This window comes from Dendropsophus ebraccatus, chromosome 8 (genome assembly GCF_027789765.1).
Source record: "Dendropsophus ebraccatus isolate aDenEbr1 chromosome 8, aDenEbr1.pat, whole genome shotgun sequence".
Lineage (NCBI taxonomy): Eukaryota > Metazoa > Chordata > Amphibia > Anura > Hylidae > Dendropsophus > Dendropsophus ebraccatus.
Genome location: NC_091461.1, coordinates 71,774,510 through 71,797,176, shown reverse-complemented (window position 1 = coordinate 71,797,176; position 22,667 = coordinate 71,774,510). Strand labels below are relative to the sequence as shown.

Genomic DNA, 22,667 nt, shown 5'->3' with positions numbered 1-22,667 from the left:
GGTGTTGGCATCATTTCCTGAGGTTTCTTTGTGCACTTGGTGACCTCCTTGTGGTCAAAAATTGATTTCCAGGTTCTAAGAATTTTTCTCCTATAGACTATGATGGGATTCGATTTTCGTTCGACTATACGAATATTGTGAGCTATTCGAATCGAATTTCGAATTATCAAATATTTCATTATTCACTCATTAGGTAACAATGTGCCTGGCAAAATAAAGAAGTCAAATGCAGGTGTTAGTGTTTGACATGGGAAGTGCTAGGTTTATAGAGCTTCTTGCTGCTGTCATCGAGCCCCTGAGAGTGTCTACCATGGTGCACAGCTGTTTCCCATTTTTTCTATTTTAGGAGGTGGAACCAAAGCTATGCTTTTTCCAGAAGTCTAAATCCTTGTTTTGCTTTTTCTTACTTCTCTGGCCAGTACAGCTTCTCTCTACTGTGCCATTATGTAGCCCTGGTGAAAGTGCACTAAGTAACATGGCATTGTGCTAGACTGATTATTTACACAGTTAGGCCATATTCACACAACGTAAGTTCTGTACTAATCACAGCCATTGTTGCAACGGCCGTGATTGGTACGGAACTTACATTGTGCTGCAGGCCAAGGGAATCCCCTCGGATGATATACGCTCCTGCTGGGATCCCTGGCGGCACCATAGAAACCTCATACGTGCACACTATGAAGCGAGCGCCTCCGGCCGCATGCTCCATAGTGTGCAGTGGGACGTTCTAATGCTGGCGTGCACAGATGCACGGAACGTCCGGTCTCATACAATGTGTGAATATAGCCTCATACATGTAGAATGGCTTATGACGGTAGAAGCAGTTGACAATCCTCAAGCAATATGTGCAAAGATATGACAGAAACAACAGAAGCAAAGCAAGAAAAGATAGCAGACACCTACTGTAGCTGACACCTACCATCAAAAGTTCATCTCCCACACTTTAAATATATTAAAGGGTAATTATTAGAGACCAGCGAACCGGGTTCAGGATTGAGACCATTCGAACTCGATCATTTGGCATTTGATTAGCGGTGGCTGCTAAACTTGGATAAAGCTCTAAGGTTGTCTGGAAAACATGGATACAGCCAATGACTATATCCATGTTTTCCACATAGCCTTAGGGCTTTATCCAACTTCAGCAGCCACCGCTAATCAAATGCCGAAAGTTCGGGTTCGGATGGACTCAAGCATGCTCAAGGTTCGCTCATTTCTAGTAATTATAAAGTTTCACAGGCAGCACAATATGCTGTGAAAAAATGTTCCTTGTTACCCATAGCAACCAATCACTGCTCAATTTACATTTTAACAGGGATCAGAAATATTGGAATATTGAGCTGTGATTGGCTTCCATAGACAACAAACATGGACAACTCTATAGTCCTGTTCATGGCAGTCTAGTCATGATTTATATTAGGATTAAGAAAACTACACAAACAGTCCGAAGCCTATATGTAACAGGTGCACACTTTCAGAATAGGGTCACTGCTGCATAACCTCTAGACAGTAAATAGCATTGACAACTACATAAACAAAAACATAGTCAAAAAAAGTGTTTCAATGTTTACATGCTTTTAAACTACAGAAGAAATAGTAAAAAAAAATCTTTAAAGACTACAATATACAAACATTTAATTCATTCAACAGGCATAAAATATTCACCTTGATCCCTTTTAGATTGCAAATATCTAGCTTGAAAAAGGTTATAAATAAATGCTGTTGGCGTGAAGAGAAATGTTAACTTCAATGACTGTTGTAAAGATCGCCAGTATACATGTAATAATAATAATAATAATAATAATAATAATAATAGAAATAAGTGTCATTAAAGAGCAATGTTAAAAAGAGTCAGGCTAACTGAAAAAAACAACCCAGTATACTAGAACCTGTAGACTGTGTAGTTTAAATTTATACCAACAGGCAAACTTCAAACGCTAATCGTGCAACAAGGACAAAAAATTGTCAAACTGTTGACGCTATGTTACCACAATGGAATTATGGCTGCTGTCTTTCTAGAAAGTCGTCTGTTGGTAAAGACTGTCACAAATAAAGATTTTGAACAGAAAGACAGATGTCATTTTCATGATGTGGGAATATAGCCTAAGGCTATGTTCCCACTTCGTGAGAGAACGGCCGTTCCGTGATCGGTGATCCGTCTCTGCAAAGAGACCGGCCGGATGATCTTTCCGGCCGCAGTGTTCTGATGCTGGCGCCCACATCAGAACTTCCCATAGCACACAATGAAGCAAGCGGCCGGAGCTGCTCGCTTCATTGTGTGAACTAACAGGGATTTCTGCGGCCGCAATTCACTGAAGAAGACTGACACTTTGCGGCTCCGCATGGGATCCCGGACGGAACGTATACTATGTGTATATGCTTCGACCGGGATCCCATAGCAGAAAAGGCAATGTTCCACACCGTACAAAGTACGGCCGTTGTTGACAATGGCAACAATGGCCGTACTTTTACGTAGTGTGAATATAGCCTAAAAGTGTTAAAAATTAAATCTGGTTTAACTTGCCATTTTTTTGTGCAAATTGTGGCACTGTCTTCCTCAAGTTCCTTGGAATAATACAGAAGAAGCTTCATCAAGCTGGAAAGGTAAGCATATAAAACACTCGCTAAATCAGTAAAATGAAAAATAAAACTGAAGTAGAAAATAAAAATAAAAGAAAATCATATCCCAGAAGAGTTATTCCTGGGGCAGGACAGATATTACCTTTTTTTCTTTAAGCCCTTAAGGACAGAGCCTGAAATGGCCTTAATGACAGAGACAAATTTTATGAATATGACCAGTGTCACTTTATTCATTAATAACTTCGGGATGCCTTTACCTATCCGGCTGATTCTGAGATTGTTTTCTCGTGACATATTGTACTTTACATTTCTGGTAAATTGCAGTCGATACTCATAACGAGTCTTTATGAAAAAAAAAAACAAATAATGTGAAAAAATGTGAAAAAATGCATTTTTCCAACTTTGAAACTTTTTTGCTTATGCAGAAAGTGGTTATACCACATAAATTATATAATTAATAGCATTAGCAACATGTCTAATTTATGTTGGCAGCATTTATTAAACGATCTTTCATTTTTTTTAGACAATAGGAAGCTTAAAACATTAGCAGCAAATTTCCAAATTTTCTGTAAAATTTCAAAATCAGATATTTTTAGGGACCTGTTCAGGTTTAAAGTGCATTTGAGGGGCCTGTATGTTAGAAATCCCCACAAAGCACCCCATTTCAGAAACTGCACCCCCCGCACTCTGCAAAAGCACATCCAGAAAGTGTTTTAACCCTTTAGGGGAGTCACAGAAATAAAAGCCAAGTGTGTAAGAAATTTGAAAATTTTAATTTTCTGTGCAGAGATTTTATTGTAATCCAATATTTTTCATAATTATAAACCTACTACCAAAGAAATGCACCCCAATAATTATTGCCCCGTTTCTGCAGTTTATGGAAATACCCCATATGTGGCCCTATTGCGCTATTTGACGCAACCACAAGCCTCAGATATAAGGGAGCGCCTAATGAATTTCAATGCCTCCGTTATATTTGGTCATTTTTGACCGTACCACTTCAGGTTGGCAGAGGCTCTGGGGTGCCAAAACCTAAAAAACACCCCTAAAGGGACACCATTTAGAAAACTACACCCCTCAAGGAATGTAACAAGGGGTGTGGTGAGCATTTGGACCCCACAGGTGCTTCACAGATTTTCCGAACAATATGGCGTAAAAAAAGAAAAAAATATTTTTTACACTAAAACGTTGTCCTAGCCTTCAATTTTTCATTTTCTTAAAGGGATAAGAGGAAAAAAAAGACATAAAATGTGTAGCGCAGTTTCTCCCGAGTACGTAAATACCCCACATGTGGCGATAAAGTGCCAAGGGGGCGCAGGACGAGCCTCCAAAGGGAAGGAGCGCCAATTGGCTTTTGGAAGCTGAATTTCACTGGAAAGGATTTCAAGGGCCATGTCGCATTTACAGAGCCCTCGTGTTGCCAAGACACTGGAAACCCCCCACAAGTGACCCCATTCTGGAAACTAAACCCCTCAAGGAATCTAACAAGGGGTGCAGTGAGCATATGGACCCCACTGGTGACGGGCACAAATGTGGAACAATGTGACGTGAAAATTTTCATTTTTTCACTTTCATGGCACAAATGTGCCCGTCATCATGGGGTCCATATCCTCACTGCACCCCTTGTTAGATTCCTTGAGGGGCGCAGTTTCCAGAATGGGGTCACTTGTGGGGGGTTTCCAGTGTTTTAGCAGCACGAGGGCTCTGTAAATGCAACATGGCGTTCATCATCCATTCCAGCCAAATCCAACCTCCAAAATCCAAATGGCGCTCCTTCCCTTCGGAGGTTTGCCCTGCGCCCACATGGTGCTTTATGTCCAAATGTGGGGTATTTACGGACTCGGGGGAAATTTCTCTACACATTTTGTTTTTTTTCCCTCTTTTAACCCCTTGTGAAAATGATAAATTCAAGGCTAAACCAACATTATAGTGTAAAAAATGTAATATTTCATTTTCACGCCACATTGTTCCACATTTGTGCCTGTCAACAGTGGGGTACATATGCTCACTACACCCCTTGTTACATTCCCTGAGGGGTGTAGTTTCCATAATGGGGTCACTTGTGAGGGGTTTCAACTGTCTTGGCAACACAGGGGCCTTTTGAATGCAACATGGCCCCTCAAAATCCATTCCATCCACATCCAGCCTTCAAAAACCAAATGACGCTCCTTCCCTTCGAAAGCTTACCCTGCACCCGCATGGCACTTTTTGTCCACTTGTGGGGTATTTCCGTACTCAGGGGAAATTGTGCTACACATTTAGTGTTTTTTTTTGTCTTTTAGCCCCTTGTGAAAATGAAAAAATTATGACAAGATTAATGATTTAGAATAAAAATTTTACATTCTCCAGTGTGGGGGACGTCACCTGGAAAATGTTGTCCTGGTGCGATACGGGGTCCTTCATATCCAGAAGCGCTGGGTCCGCTCTATGGCTGCTAAATATTAGGGCTCTATTACTACTTCTGATATGTTCAGATCGTGCCGCAAGCTACAGGGCAACGAGGTACCGGAAGAGGGGGTGCTGGTATAAAAGTTATCCCCGTACAGGTGGTAACCTTTATCCAGCAGTGGGAAGATCAGTTCCCGGGCGATCTTCCCACTTGTTCCGAGGATGGGGGGGAGGGGGCATCTGGGGGCTGGATTCGGGTGTCCCTTCCTTCATACACTCTAAGGGTACGTGCATTCCGCATTCCGCAGTTGGCACCCGCCGGCGAAGTGATGCAGGCACACATCTCCACACGTGTCATAGACTCCATTCTATGCACGGGTGGATTCCGCTCTCCGTCCAACGTATTCATTCTTTGGATGGACGATGGAATCCGCCTGTGCATAGAATGGAGTCTATGACACGGGTGGAGACGCGCCCGCATCAGTCCGCCGGTGGGTCCCAGCTGCGGAATGTACCAAGGGTTATCCTTCGCCATTCTGCAGTGTGCACGTACCCTAAATCTGTAAGAGTACCTAGAGGTACGCTCACAGAGTTTGTAGAATTTCACGCCATACCGTCATCTCTTATTGGGACGGTACTGGCAGAAAAGACGTGTCTGGGGGGCAGCGTACGCTACGCTTCCCCCCAGACATGTCACTGGATGATGAGGATGATGAGGATGAATGGAGGAAAGAAGGATCCCCCCATTCATCCTCACTGGCTGTTTCGGTGTCGGAGGCAATAATAACGTATCCCTCTGACGCCGAAAACATCATCTTTATACGGGGATTGGTATATGGGGCCAACAAAGGCGTTGCTGTTAAATGCCGCACTTATCAGCAGACCGTGGCAGTAGGATATAGGAAAAAAACACCCTACGCCAAAAAGGAGGAGTTGCTGATTAGCAGCGCACTTTCGTGCAATGCTGATCAACACTCAGCGGCGATAGGGTGTGGAAAATAGAAAAAAAAAATTGGGAAAAAAAATACTTTTTCTACATTCTGAACATCCCTGTAGCTGCTGATAAGTGTATTACACAAATCAGCCGCTAGGGGGCAGCAGAGCGCAAAATCCGGAAAAAGACGAGGCTGGAGCCGAAAATAGCCGAAAAAAGATGATAGGGACCGCCGGAAAGAGCCGAAGACCGAATGAGAAGACGGAGGACGCCGCAAACCCGGAAGACGCCGATCAGGACCCCGGGACAGGTGAGTAATGTACAAATACCTGCTCTGGACCCCTCAGCTACCTAGCTGAGGGGTCCAGAGCAGGTATTTACTATTTTGGGGGACTCTGATCGCCGTGCCACCGACCCGATCGCCGTGAAATTTACGCCCGATGTCGTTAAGGGGTTAATCAGTGTTCTACATCTGGCCCATTATCCCCTCAGAAGATCATCAAGAGTGGGTCAAATCATGGCAACCTCCAGGGAGCAATAAGGGTCCATTTACACAAATTATCTGGCAGATTATCTGCCAAAAATTTTAAGCCAAAGCCAGGAATGTATTTCAAAAGAGGTGAAAGCTCAGTCTTTCCTTAACCCCTTCCCTCCTGGACATATTTTCATTTTTTCCTCCTCGGGTTTAAAAGGCCACAGCACTTGCATTTTTTCACCTACAGACCCACATGAGCCCTTATTTTTTTTGCAACTAATTGTACTTTGCAATGACAGGCTTAATTTTTGCATAAAATATATTGCGAAACCAGAAATAAATTATATGCACAGTGAAATTGAAAATAAAACGAAATTCGTTTTTATTTGGGGTGGTTTTGTGTTTACGCCAGGCACCAATAAAAAAAAATCAAAACCTTTCAAAAAAACTAAATGTTCTTTAAAATTGCTTATAACGCTTTTATCCTTGGGTCTATGGGGCTGTGTGAAGTGTAATTTTTTTGTGCCATGATGTTTACTTTCTATCGGTACCTTGACTGCGCACATGCAACGTTTTGATCGCTTTTATCACAATTTTTCTGAATTTGATTCGACCAAAAATGCACAATTTTGCACTTTGGGATTTTTTTGCGCATACGCCGTTTACCGTGTGGGATCAGTAATGTGATAATTTAATATTTCGGGCGATTACGCACCCGGCGATGTCAAATATGTTTGTTTATTTATTTTTAAAATGGGAAAGGGTGGTGATTTAAACTTTTATTAGGGTAAGGAATTTTTTATTATAAAAAACATTTTTTTTTCCCCCCACTAACAGTAATTAATGAGATCAATGCTGTTTATATAATAGAGCAGTGCTTCTCTATTTCAATCCTCAGGCCTCACCAACAGGTCATATTTTGAGGATTTCCTTAGTATTTCACAGGTGATACAATTATACTTGCATACGTGCATCAGATATTATCACAGGTGTTCTTTGTATGGGATATCCTGAAAACATGACCTGTTTGTGAGGCCTGAGGATTGAAATTGAGAAGCACTGTAATAGAGCTAAGATCCATCAGATCGGTGCTTTATTACAGGTCTATTATTAAGTGGTCTGCTGCAGACCATCTAAATAGATTGCCGAGCCGAGATCAGCGTCATTCTGACGCTGAGCCCCGGCCGGCTCACTACACCGGATCTCCCCTCCGCGATCGCATCACAGGGGGCGGGATCCGGCCACTAGACACCAGGGAGAGGGGGACAGAAGACAGTTAGAGGCGGGAGGGAGTTTTCTCCCTGTGATGGGGCAATTGTTGTCTGCCCCATGGGGGTTTTTGCCTTCCCTGGATCAACACAGTAGGATTTCCCTAGGTTGAACCTGATGGACTCTTGTCTTCTTTCAACCTTATTTACTATGTTACTATGTTACTATGTAGAGGCAGCTTATAAAAAATCAAACTGGGACAGCACTGGAAAAAAAATCAAGAATGTTTAGATGGAGTGCACGTCTCACCGCACAGGACCCTTCCGTTCGGCTTTAATCCAATAGTAAACGTAGGAGACAGCACTTCTTGTGAAAAAACATGATTTTTTTATTCACATCAGACGCAACGTTTCGGCTGGTACTTCAGCTTCACGCTTGAGAAAGGCTGAAGTACCAGCCGAAACGTTACGTCTGATGTGAATAAAAAAATCCCGTGCTTTCTCCTACGTTTACTATTAGTTAGAGGCAGCTGTCATGTTTGACAGCTGCATCTAACTTTCCTAATTAGCAGGCGTGGCCGATCAGCGGCACCAGCTAATAGCTTCAGTAAGCAGCCGAGACCCGGCACGGCCCCTCTCTGAACCTCCACACCTCCTTGCAGGATATGCCGGAACGTCCTGTGGAGGAAAGGAGTTAATGACCTGATCTCTGTTTATAATCTGTTCCTGGCTTTGGCTTTTGGCAGATAATCTGTCAGATAATCTTTCTGTGTAAATTGACCCTAAGTTTATGAACATCAACATCATCAAGCAGCCATTGGTCAATTCATGCTTGCTTGGTTTTACCTCATGCATACCTCATCACAACATGCATACCTCGGGTGAGTGAACACTCACTGTATCTTCACATGACAAATATTTCTATTTATTTTTCAATGATGCAGCACACAAAAAGGCTCACAGTTTATGTATCATCATGTTTGAAAACTGTTGATATGTCACAGGGACATGACACATGTTTAGTACAAAAATAAATGGGGGAATTTGTATTGCTACTGGTTTAAGAATTTTTTTTTTAAATCAAATCTTCCGGTAGTTATTAGCAACTGTATGCTTTGTAGAAAGTTGTGCATACATTCCAGTCTAAAGCTAAGCTCACACGCAGTTTTTCCCTCAGTATTTTGGTCAGTATTTTTTTTTCCAACAAAAATAAGGAGTGGGTTGAAGACACAGAAACTGTGGGAATAATTCCATTATAGTTTTTCTCTGTCAGTTCCACTCCTGGTTTTGGCTACAAATACTGACCAAAACATTGACTTAAGTACTGTGTGTGAACATTGCCTGACACAGTGATCTCTGCTACCATGGTTGTTTTTCCAAAGACTTTAAAGTGTCACTGTCATTAATTTTTTATTTTTTTTTGCAGAGATCAATAGTACAGGCAATATTAGAAACTTAGTAGAAACTGTAGTTAGGTTTACTAGCCAAAAAATTCATTTTTATCATGACAAAGCAGTTTAAAGCTCTTCCCCACTGTCTTAATTGTTCTCTATGGAGACAGGAGAGATGAGGCACCAAAACAGGACAACAAAGAGTTAATTTACAGCTACATCACCAGGCTCTCTCCTCTGACCTCAGCGCTGACCTCTCTGACCTCTGAATAGGGGCTTTAAGCTGCTCCCTGTGGTGTAATCCTTTGTTCTCTGCTCTCTGCTGCCGACTAATCTCCCTCCTCCCTTCTCCCCTCTCCATAGCACAGACAGGATCCGACTGATGTAAAACAGTTGAGATTTCCTGATTCTGAGCAGTGGATGACAGAAAGGAGAGGAGGGGGGACCTGGGAAAAGCTTTTTAAATGCAGATAATGGCATATTTGCCTAATAAACCCAATTACAAAGTTTCTTAAAATCTCCTGGGCTATTGATTTCTGCAAAAAAAAATATTTAACGACAGGGACTCTTTTACAAATAGTATTTTGGTCTGTATTTCTGTTAGTATTTTGGTCAGTTTTTGTAGTCAAAATCAGGAGTGACAGAGACAGAGGCGAACTGACAAATTATAATGAAAAGATTTTCACAGTTTCTGTTTTCAACCCACTCCTGGTTTTGCTTAAAAAATATTGACCAAAATACTATATGTGAACATAGCCTTATGTATCACATTATTACTTTATTAGTGACAACTTTTTTTTTCTCACCCCATACTGTTTTATATCCTGCATACAATATTTACGTGGCAAAATTGAAGTGAAATCCAAAGCTTCTTTTTTAAGTACTTTTATAAAGTCTAAAGATTTAATAACTCAAACCACTCTGTAAAATTCCTAGCAAATACTTTTTTCCTAAACCAATGACTTGTGAAACATTTCTACAAGCAGCTGTTCAGACATTCAGCCATTTGATATTAAGAAATTGAAAAGCCATAACACCCATACCTACCTTGGACTGTTATGGAACAGTGGGGGTAATACTTTTTTCTAACAAAGTAAATTTTTAGCTGCCTTATCAAAGTACGATAGCACACCATGCTTACCAGTGCTCGAAATAAGTTATTAGAGAGGTAACGTACAAAAGAAACCAAAAGTCGAAAGATAACCTATAGTAAACAATCAAATTGCATCCTAGCAATCAATTGGCAGCCTAAGCTTCCCACTCTTAAGAAATTCATCTGGAACAATGAGATTTAGATGAGAGCTTTCAAGTATTTTATTATTTCATATCTCTCTGCCTCTTTGCACTTGTAAGGTGCCTTTATTTCTGATCAATGGAAGATATTCCCTTCTCTGCATTGAAAGAAGCGCTGTGAATTTACGGTTGAATTGAAATACAGAAAACCATAAAATTATCTTGACGTTACTGTTTCCTTTTTGATGGACTGTTTTGCTCTGCATCGTCTGTCTTTGTGCAAGAAATGGGAGGATTTATAAAATATTCTGTTTGCAGTTAGGACGGTGCATTTTTAGTCCATAAAAGATAAAGATGTGACAGCTATATTATTTCAGTCAGAGGGGTTTCAGAAAAATGATATAGGGATCAGGTCATCATTTAGTATTTTTTCAGTTGCCATTTAAATGGCAGGAAGAAATAAAGCACATTTGAAATGGTATTTCTTTTGTATTTATCTTCTCCAATGCAAAAGTCCTTAAATAACTAACAATGTATGGTGATTTCCCACACCTAAATCAACTACAGTAAGTGTAATGTTAGAAAATGTTTCTTCTCTTATGACATCATTAGGTTGAGATTAGTTTTAAGCAAGCAGTTAAATGCTTTTCAAGTATTAAGCCCTATTGAAATCAATGGAAGACCATTTAACCAGATGCCCCCTGCGCGGCAGAGTAGAGGGTGCATGGTTTACCTATTAAAGGGGAAGTTCAATAAAATATTTTTTCTTTCAAATCAACTGATACTAGAAAGTGCCAGAGATTTGTAATATACTTCTATTAACAAAATGTCACATCTTCAAGTACTTATCAACTGCTTTATGTCCTACAGTAAGTGGGTATTCTCTTCAGTATCACATAGTGTTCTCTGCTTCTACCTTTGTCCTGCTCTCCAGAATGAAAAGAATACCACACCCTGCAGGACATATGGCAGCTGATAAGTACTAGAGGAGATTTTTTAATAGAAGCAAACTACACATTTCTGGCATTTTTTGTCACCAGTTGATTTGAAGGGAAACATTTTTTTATTAACTACCCCTTTAAATTGTTAGTTTATTTGTATTATTATTATTATTATTATTATTATTATTATATGTTTCGTCCCTTGAGGGAAATGTATAAATGAAATATACAACAATTAAAATGAAGAAAAAAAAAAAAGTTTCTGCAAGACGCTGCATTAGACACCGTGGTATGCCTGAAATTGCTGGCTTCCTTATGCCAAGATCCTGAGTTGTAAAGTATCTTGCAGAAACCTATCATAAATTTTCTTTCTAATTTTTGTATATTTCTTTTAAACATCCCTTCAAGGGATGAAAAATTGAATGAAAAAATGCAATAGGTTGTCATACTTACCTATTTACGCTACTCCTGTCCTCTGTTGCCAGCACTGGTCTTTCATTCACTGAAAGTCTGTTAAGCCAATCTCTGCAACCAGTGACTGGCTGAGGGGGCTGTCACTGAGAGGAGGACCTGAGCTGGTGGGCTTCAGCAGGAATGTGAACAGTTAGGTATTGCTGCTTTATTGTTTTTTACTATGTTATACCCTTAAACAGTTTTAGAGCTCCTGGCATCAAAATGAAAGATGGAGGATCTCCAAAAATGTTAAAATATTCACACTATTGCACTGACACTGTGTCAGTACAATAGCGTGAATTTTAAAATACCCCCCAAATACCTTGCGGTGCTTGGTCAAGAACTGAGCTCGGTTGAGCACCATGATGCTTAATAGAGTGCTATGCTCAACTGAGCATACTTGGTCAACAAAAGTTATGAACATACATCCACCAACTCTTCTTTAGTTATTCACACATCCAAAATTCCCAATGACTTTTCTTAGATGTTATACTGAAAAATTATTGCATGCTCTTTAGTATATAAAGATAGTCTCTTAGATCAGCATTGCTTTTACAGAAGAATATGTAAAAATGATATCCGTCTCTAATAATAACGCCCAAAACTATAAAAGATAACTGTTGCTCAGTAGCCGACCTGACCACAATTGGATATATTTTAACTGCCTGAAATAATTTATATTGTTAATCATGTGGGAAAATCTGTACTTCTCTGGCTATCATGAAGTTCCTGTTCCTCAAGCCAAAACTGAAAACTTTACAGTATCTTGGAAATACTTTGTATGTACAGTGCCAATTATAAGCTTAGCTGTTTGTGCTCCAGACGTCTCCTGCATGCAATTTCTTACACAAGTTGAATGTACTTTACTTTCAGCTATATGAGGCCCCATATGACTAATATTTGGCCAAATGCACAGCCTGTCTGTATTTGTATTTTTTTAATACAGCTCAAGTGTATCACAAGCAATGGCGTAGCTGTTATAGAGGCAGGGTAGGCAGTTGCTATGGGGCCCGTGCAGGAGGGGGACCCCGGGGTGAAGGTAGGAGCGTGTGTCCTCCTGCTTAACCCCTTGTGTACTGCAGTGTGTAAGTGACCAAATGTTTACTTACATGCTGCACAAAAAATGGTTAACAAGCAGAAGACAGAGATCTCTGCTTCACTGCGCAGTTTTTTGTGTTGTGTGTAGGGGAGGGGGACCCCTTACAAATTTTTGCTATGGGGCCCTGTGAATCCTAGCTATGCCCTTGATCCCAAGTGAGGTGGCTATTAAGAGGCTATGACTACATTTGAATGAAACAATTAATGAACCTATAGCTAGGTGTGACACAGCCCTGTTATGTAAATATAAAGGTGCCTATACACCTTATGCTAAAAATGGCTGAACCTGCTGCCCCTCATGCTTAGCCAAGGCTGTTTCCACAATGGGAAAATGGTGGCTGCTAATAATAACCATGATCATTATTTTCAGCTTTCTTTTGGCACTAAAATGACAGCAATCCAGATAGACGGCCATTATTTTCCTGATGTGGGAATATAGCCTAAGGCTATGTTCTCACAATATAAAAATAAATGCAAATAATGGCTGTTGTTGCAAAACAATAGCTGTTATTAACGTTTATGATCATGGGCCGTTATTTTCCCTTATTTTTACAATGTGGGAACAAAGCCTTAGGCCAGTTTCTCACATACCGCATCGCAGTGGATTTTACACTGCAAGTTCCGCAGTGAAATTTGCTGCCATGCTGTGTCCTGTCATTTCCTATGAATCTACATTCTCGCAGCTAATTTTAATTCAACTGCGAATGTAGCCTCTGCCAGGCTAATACATTACCTGTTCGCGCTCTCGCTCACAGCTCCCCGGTGTCAAGCTCAGCCAAAACATATTTGATATGTGCGGAATTGAGAAATTGTGCATTTTTGGCATATCAAATCCAGAAAAAAAAATATAAAAAGTGGTCAAAAAGTCCTATATACGCAAGCAAACTGATAATAGAAAGTACAGATTATATATTTTATATATATTTATTTATTTTTATTTTTTTCAATTTCACTGTACAAATACTTTTTTTTGTTTCGCAGCATAGTCTGTCATTGCAAAGTAAGTGAAAAAATTTAAAGTGGCCCGAGAGGGAAGGGGTTAAGGTTTAAAAAAAAATAAAATAAATGTGCATTATTTTTTTTTATTTGTTAACTTTGTAATGATATTTTAAATTGTCTTTTGCTATTGTTTTAGCTGGCAACCTGGGATTCCTTAAGAGGCCTTAATGGAAGCTTGCAAGAAAAACGACTTGACAATGACCTGCAAGGATTGACGCTGAAAGTAGTCACTATCTTGGTATGCCTGTGAAAATGTAAAACATCTAAATGTGACTTTTCACTTATACATTTAATAATATATAAGCTTTTATTTTAGCTACATCACTATCCCCATAAATAACCGTGACCCAACAGACTGTATATATAATTTATAATTTCCATAAAATACATATAACTCCCATTATAGCACAACTTCCCATTAGATTACAATAAGATATACATGTAAACAATAGAAATATAGCCTTTATAAAGTAAATTATGTTTACACATCATTCTTTTATGCAAAATATTGGTCAATATTTTTCAATAGTACCCAACCATAATGTTTATAAAAATTATTTACGGCTGTCATTATCAAATAACGGCTGTTATTTTGCCTAACAGCCATCAATTATTGAAGGTGTATGGCCACCCTTACGCAAGCACCACAAGGTGATTGGTCGAGCATTGAGCTTGATTGGGCACCCCAATACTCAATCAAGCACTGTACTCGACCGAGCATGCTCGTTCAATAATAATAGTTACCAGAGCACTTTATGGCATGTTTAGGCTATGTTCCCACAAAAAGATTTTATAACGAAATTACATCAGTTTATTAATAATGATGGATGCAAATAATGGTCATGAATATTATTTGCTGCCGTCATTATTAATAGACTGTCGTCATTTGGAAAGAATTACACAATGGGAACAAAAGGGGAGATTTATTAAACTGGTGTAAAGTAGAATTGGCTTAGTTGCCCCTAGCAACCAATCAGATTCCCCTTTACATTCCTCACAGACTCTTTGGAAAATGAAAGGTGGAATCTGATTGGTTGCTGGGGGCAACTAAGACTTTTCTACTTTACACCATGTTTGATAAATCACCCCCCATAGTGTTACTTTTAAGTATGGTAAGAGTACTAATTACATTTTATTGCAAGAATATAGAATATATTAAATAGAAAGTAAGAAAACTCTTTTTCATTTTCGATACTTTCTAGATAATGCTAAGAAAAGGGAAAATACATGTTTTTGTAAGAATGCTTGATCTGTGGGAGACAAGATTGTGGACATGATAAAATGAATTTATTTTAAGCTTGGGCTGAATAGATAGGCCCTAAGGCGAAAAAGAGCTTAGTCCTATTGACCTATTTTTGTTAACTCACCGCGTTTACCTAGTCCAACATTACCAATTCTTGTTGGATCAAATTCCCCGGCTTTACAGTTCTATTACGTCCACATATCCACAGTGGAGACACGTAGTAGAAAATCTTATAAAGCTGAATTCACTGTGTTGTAAATCAATCCACAATTATCTTCCTTTTCATGAAGAAAAGAAATCTTTAAAGAATGATGACCCCGATGTATGTGGTACATCCTCTTTGATTTCTAATTACCAGACAATTACATCTTTGACATTAAAAAATACATCTGAAGGTGCTTTCACAGGTGCAGTATTGATAGTTTTTCTTTACACAGCTTATAAAGCCAATGTCAGGAATGCATCCTAAAAAGAAGACGAAAAATTCTACTTTCCTCCTCTTACTTCCGTTCCTAGCTTTTCCTTCAAAAGCTGCACAAAGACGCAATCAATATGGCATATGTTTAGGCATCCTGGGAGTATATTTACAAACAGCATGTTTGTAAAAATACCACTGCGTTTGATGCAGTTTTTTTAGCTAAAAAAAAGCATTAAAACCTGAATTGACATTTCTCAAAAACATTTTACGTACTAGCAACATCTCAACAGTTTTGATTGGTGAAGGGGTCAAAGTTTATTTAAATAACAGGTCCACTTTAACACTCTTCATGATAGTACAATATAACCACACATACACAACTGCTGCATTTTCAATGCTTGTAATCCAAATCACTCTTAAATCAAAGCAATGATTTCCCCTAAGAAATCATTTAAATACAAACAATTGATTGCACACCCCAAAAATAGTGATTTTTTTTTTTCTGAATAACATGTAAAACAAATGAAAAAAAAAAAAAATATATATATATATATATATATATATTTTTTTAAACTGAATATGTGAAATTATAACTTACTATATAGTATAGCAATCAGTATGTGTGTGGAGTATAATGTATAGTAAGTTTATAAACCTTTATGGTTTATAAACTTTTTGGTTTACCAAATTTTACGTGGACCAGACCGTAACAAACCACAGTAAGAGCCCTGTTGCACGGAGTTATAATCTGACGAATTAAGCCAATTCGGGAGATTTTTACTCTGTGTAATAAAGACAAAGATCAGTCGATGACAATGACCATAGGCTAAATCATCTGTTTTGGTCCAGACCAAAAATAATTGGTCACCAACCTCGCATATAACAATGCACAGCCAACAGCTGATGAATCTGTAAAGAAAATATTAAACAGTGTACGTTAACTTTCATCTCTCCCCAGGGTCTTCCCGGGTTCTCCTCACTCTCAGCAGGCATCAGTGCAACTACAGAGCAGTCTCTGAAGTGTTGGGCTGCTCAGCCAATCACTTACAGGGATGGAAACGTTGCTGCCAGTAATTGGCTGAGCAGCCTGTCACTCCAGAAACCAGCTTTGAAGTTGAACCAGCAGCTGCAGGGAGAAACGAGGAAGACATCGGGGACTGTAGACAGGTAACATATACAGTTTATTATCTAATATATACAGCAAGGGCTGCAAGAACATTGCTATGTCTGTTCAGCCCTTAATGCATGATAATCAAGCTGTCTAATAGGCTGAGTAAATGAGCGCCAATCTAGCAGATCGGCTCTTGCTTTCTAAAATGATGTAAAATCATCATTTTGCTCTTTAACCCCTTAACAACGCATGAAAGGTATACCCGTCATGCAGTTATTAAGGGGGATCAGAGAGGGCTCTCGCCGTGAGCCCTCTCTGCAGCCCGCGGTACCCAGGTGAATTGTGTAGCCAGGGACCACGGGTATTAGCCGCCACGGCCGATCACCGCGGCCGGCTAATTAACTATTTAAATGCGGCTGTCAAAGCTGACAGCTTAGCAAAAGCCCCATAGATCAAACAATAAAAGCGTTATAAGGATGAGAATAGAGCAATCTTAAACACATTTAGTTTTCTTTAAAAGGTTAAAAAATTTTAAAAGCCATCAAATAATATAAAAGTTATACAAGTTACATATTGTTGTAATTGTACTGACGTAAGGAAAATAGATAACATGTCAGTTTTACCATAGGGCAAATGGCGTAAATCTAAAACCCCTCAAAATAAAAGGATTTGCACATTTTTTTCAAATTTTACTGCACAAATATTTATTTTTTGTTTTTCAGCATATTTTCTAGAAAAATTAAGTCTGTATTTGCAAAGTATAGTTGGTGTCGCAAAAAATTAGGGCTCGTGTGGGTCTGTAGGGGTAAAAATGTAAGCGCAGTGGCCTTTTAAACATGAGGAGGAAAAAACGAAAGCGCAAAAATGAAAACTGGCTCCTTAAAGGGTTAATGCAGTATTGGGGCACAACTTACCTGTCCACGCTCCTTTGGTGTCCTTTTCCATTTGCCTTTTCCTCCAGCCTGCCCAGCAATTTTTTTTTTTTTTTTTTTTTTTTTTTAATTTTTAATAGTCTGCGAAAAATTTGCTGTGTCAACATGGACACTTTAAAGTAAACAACATTTCTGGTGTTACATTAAATGTTGTTCCAGAATGTGGGTAATAGAACTGTGTACCTGCGAACAATTAAAGCATCTTCAAAGTAAGATTAGTTTGTTGCATAGATCAAGAAGCATTTTTTTTTTTTCTCCCTTCCCAAAGGAACTGTGCAAATGTGTGTGTGTGTGTGTGTGTGTGTGTGTGTGGGGGGGGGGTTATTCCTCAATTTTAGAGAAGGCGTCACTTAAAGTGTTCCAGTGCTTCAACATTATGGTGTGGAGGTGGCTGCATAAAAGAGAAACTCCTGTTCTAAGTAGAGATGATTGAACAGAAAATCTTAGGTTCTATCGAACTCGAACCTTGTTGAACCTTTAGCATCTGATTCCCGATACCTTCTTGGTCTGTGAGGAAGGAGGAGACAGCCCAGGTACCACCTAGAATTCCGAGATTCAGCCTATTACCTATTACGGGTAGGCATCTGGAATCAAATGCAGAAGGTTCAACAAGGTTTGAGTTCAATAGAACCTAAGATTTTCCGATGTTCGATCATCTCTAGTTCTAAGCTTCCTCAATTTGGATATCACCACCGACAAAATTTTAAATACCATTAAATCCATGCCGGTCCACAAAGCCCCGGGACCAGATGATCTTACTAAGGCATATTATAAAAGATTTATTCCCCATTTGCTTCCCCAACTCCAAATTGTGTTTATAGCTACTGTGCTCAGCAGATCTTTCCCACAACTACAAACCCATCTCATTAATAAACGGGGATGTCAAAATCTTTGTTGAAATTCTTGTACATTGCTTATTGCCATTCCTTCCTACCATTAAAAAAAAAAGACTAAAAAGCTGCCTTCAGGAGACTGGACTAGCTTTGTTTTACAGCATGATAATAATAATAATAATAATAATAATAATAATAATAATAATAATAATAATAATATATTGCAAACTTGCTTTATTTTACATATATTGTTGAATTAGATTGTGATAGCTATAACAACAGTGACACTGTAAGGGACTACATATAAGGGTGGTTTAATGTTCTCCCCACTGGGGGGCACCCCTTGGCAATGGATTTTTTTTCCCAGGAGGGATGTCTGTCTATTCCTATGTTTTGAGACTCACAACTGAAGGCCCGTAGACCCTGTTTTTGCATATTAAATTTTTTCTGGGGGAAATGTATCAATGGAAAATCTTGATTGAGTACTCTATTTTGGATTTTTTTTTTCTGAGGTCAGTGATTGTTGTGTTTTGTTGTTCTCCCCAGACTCCTCTATCTCTTTAGTATGATTCCTATTCCCATCCCCCAAGTATTTTTCTCTAAAGCCACTGCAAAGAAACAAATGAAACATAATAGGAGAAGAAGTGGAGTTGGTCTGCCGTGCATCCAGTGCATCTCTGTTACACCCCCTAAAAGTATTGGTGGCAAGCTGCAGAACACAAAACATGGGTAAACATTGAAATGGACGTGGATAGTATTCCCTCTCTTAGGAATAGACTGCTTATAAAGCTAGGGGGTTTACCTTGTTCCCGACCTACTCTTCTCACAACAAAAGCCTCCAACTTAGCCTAGGACCAGGTTTTCAAGTCCTTGACAACAAACTGTAAATGATCATTGGACTTTATTCCCCTTCACCTATTGGAATACTTTATTTTTTACTTAAGATTGGCTCATTGGAAAACCAAAGGTATTTTCTCGCTTACACTTCTTTATGATAACTAATTTTCTCTCCAGTTCTCCTTTCCCAGTCCAGTCCCACCCAGAGACTTTTATAACTTTCTGAAAGTATGGAGTCTTCTCTAAAAACACCCTCTGGATAATGTCCACATGAATTACTAACCTCTAAATTTACTAACCAACACAACGGGATCACTACGAGGTATCTCTCTTTTCTATAACCTACTACATGATAAGCTTACATTTCTCGAACCATCTGCTTTTACAAAATTGTAGTCCCAGCTACCCACTGGAGATCAGCATTGGAAATCATAAACAAAACAACCCCTAGACGACCCATGATATACATGTACGTCATGGATGTCTGTCACCAGACGACCCTGGATGTATTGTTACGTCATGATGCTATGAAGTGCGCTATGAGTGGAGCGCACTTCATAGCAGGTGGGGGCCAGCTGCAGTCAGCAGCTGGGCCCTCAAAGTTAAAGACAGGATGCACCAATCATGCTGCAGCCTGTCATTAATCCCTAAAATGCTGTAATCATCTCAAACCTCGCGATCGGCATTTACGTGTAGATTAAAATCACCCCCCCTTTTCCCATTATATAAATAAAACATATACAAATAATTAGTTAAATAAATAAATAAACGTATTATATACTGTATAGTGCTTAATTGTCTAATATAATCTAATATAATGGCATAAACAAAAAGAGGGGGAAATTTTTTGTTACATCTTTTAAAAAAAATAAAAAGTGATCAAAACATCCAATCTACATGAATATGATAATAACAAAAAAGGAGAGATTATGGCGCAAAAATTGACACACCGTGCAGCCCCGTAGGTGAAAAACTAAAGTCGTTATAAGAAAAAAGCAACAGGAAAAAAGGGATTTCATGAAAGAAGCCATTACAAAGTAGACCTATTCCTGAAAAAAAAAAAACAAGCTCTTACATGGCTCTGTAGATAGAAAAATGAAAGTGCAAGAGCTCTTAGGAGGGGAGGAATTAAAAACGAAAACGCTAAAATTAAAATTTGCACTGGGTCATTTTGGGCTTGGTCTTTAAAGGATCAAAAGTGTAAGTCACCAGGAAGCAATGCTTAAAAAACTAAACAGATGGTATTTCTACCCAAAACATTTTCCCTGTAACTTGCAACTCCTCCTATGAAGAGTTTTCTGACTACATGGTTGGAGATATCTGTAACTAGTACTGCTGTCCACACGTTGCTGTACCTACTTTGTATGTGTTATTCAAAAAAATTTCAATAAGAAACTTTGGATTTTAAAAACAAGACAATGCCATGGGTAACAGCAATAAATTCAATCCATAAAGGTAGGCAGGATTAAGCTAATTATAGAGGCAAAATAGTTTGGGTGATTTATTGTGAACAGGCATGACAATAATCTTTTATAACAAAGCTGAAATAAAAAAAAAATCTTGTTTTTTTATTTGGCAATTGTATGAGATAGATAATAGAGAAGAGCCAACAGAACTTCCCGAAGGCAGATTTGTTATAAACTTTGCAAAAACTTTCTATAAAGTTTGTTATAACCCGATCCAAGATGGTGGACAATCCATCCCACTTTGACATCCCATTTTCTACTTCACTATAAATATTGAAGCGCACCAACAGACATCCAGTTTAGTGAACTGAGTAGGGCTAAAAAGGTGGAAAGGGCGCCATAGGGTGATAACGTAAGCAACAGATTGTAGGTCGAACAAGCTGATAATAAAACTGCTCACCTGATGGTGTTGTGCTAAGAACACAACACCTGTATGCACTGTATGCATCAGTGAAGAGAGAGGTAGTAGCCGTAGCAGCCAGGCTCCAAGGGTAGATGCCGAGATCCCAAGCCAGGAGATCAGGGAATGGAGAATGGTAGATGAAGTGTCGGATCCTCGGGGTAGGCGGGGACCACAGGAGCCAGAATTACGGCGCTTCATGGCTTCAGGTTTAATGAAGTAAAACGATGAATTTTAATGGTCTCATAAACAATGCGTTTCGAGGCATAAATTCCCCCTTTGTCAAGTAGGAGAGACATGCCATGTTCTGGCTCCTGTGGTCCCCGCCTACCCCGAGGATCCGACACTTCATCTACCAGTTTAGTGAACTGAACACAGACACTTACAATAGCTAGAGAGAGATAGGTAGAGAAACGAAGAGGTAGGGTTAGAGAGAATTTATTAGGTATCAGGGACGGATTGAGGATAGTTTGGAGGTAGTAGTTTAAGCTGTGTAGCTCCATACAAAATATAAGACAGCGCTCCATAGCATAATTCAGACACTGCTGAAGTGGTGAAAGAAAGCACATAGAACTCTTACCTGAGTAGGTTGTGCTGATGTAAGGGACAACTCTTACTGATAGCATGTGAATGAACCACAGCCAGTCCCCACAGGGATTAAAGACAAATAGTACCCTCCTCTACTCCAAGGCAAGTAAAATAGGTGACGGTCTCAAAACACGTTGTGTCGCTGGCATAATTCTTTTAATAAATTTTATATTTTATATCACTATTACCCCTTGGACTTGCGCCTGTTTTATCTGCCTTGGAGTGGAGGAGGATACTGTTTAGCTCCTGTCTTGTCATCTCACAAAGTCCAAGCTACTGCCCTGCTACAATGCTAGATTATATAATAAATAAAAAGAAATTAAAAAAAAAAAAAAAAAGTGGCTATTAATAAGGCTATTGATAGCTGTGCAAAACAAGCAGGGGTACGGTGCAAAAAAGACACAAATATCACCCAATTATAGAAGGGTCCAGGTCAGGGTCCACTGGTCCCTTGTATTGAATATGTCAGTGTGTTCGGTGGGTGATTCCGTTTACATCTAAGGGGCCCCGGTTGTTATGTGGTTTTTTTTAGATGTTTTTAATCTTTTGTGCACCTTAGTGTTTTGTTTTTTACATTTTTTCATTGTTAAAGATACGTATATTCTTTCATGTATTTGGATATGGCAGTGACTATATATGACAGGTCTTTTCTTTGTTGTTGATGTAGTATCGTTTCTTGTCATTTCACTGAGCACCCTTTCATGGTCAGCAGTGCACAGTCCACATTTTCTGGATGTAATTTGTTTAGGGTTTGATTTGGAACCGAAACGTTGCAGCAAAGTTTGCCAAACCTGCCAAACCGAAATATTGAAAAGTTCTCTCATCTTAAATCTATAACCTTGACATAAGTGTTGTTTTTTTTGTTAACTGTACTTTGCTTCTGTATTTTCAGGAGGAACCTTTTGTAATGGTTGCAGAGAATATTCTTGGTCAACCGAAGAAATATAAAGGGTTTTCAATAGATGTGCTGGATGCCTTATCTCAAAATCTTGGTTTTAAATATGAAATCTATCAAGTCCCTGATGGAAAATATGGGCATATGCTTCCAAATGGCTCCTGGAATGGAATGATAGGAGAACTCATAAATAAGGTAATAAGAGTTAAACCTCTACTAGTAGGTTATGAATGTGTAAAAATGTTTT

The 22,667-nt window shown here is 39.1% G+C and overlaps 1 protein-coding gene across 1 annotated transcript in view; it reads left to right on the top strand.

The window, feature by feature from the left end:
• The window catches only part of GRID1 (glutamate ionotropic receptor delta type subunit 1), a 907,710-nt gene that overhangs the window by 763,982 nt on the left and 121,061 nt on the right, over positions 1 to 22,667 (top strand). The window contains exons 9-10 of the mRNA XM_069979187.1: positions 13,834 to 13,935; positions 22,418 to 22,615. Coding sequence (XP_069835288.1) covers positions 13,834 to 13,935; positions 22,418 to 22,615 — 300 coding nt within the window. The remainder of the gene's footprint in view (positions 1 to 13,833; positions 13,936 to 22,417; positions 22,616 to 22,667) is intronic.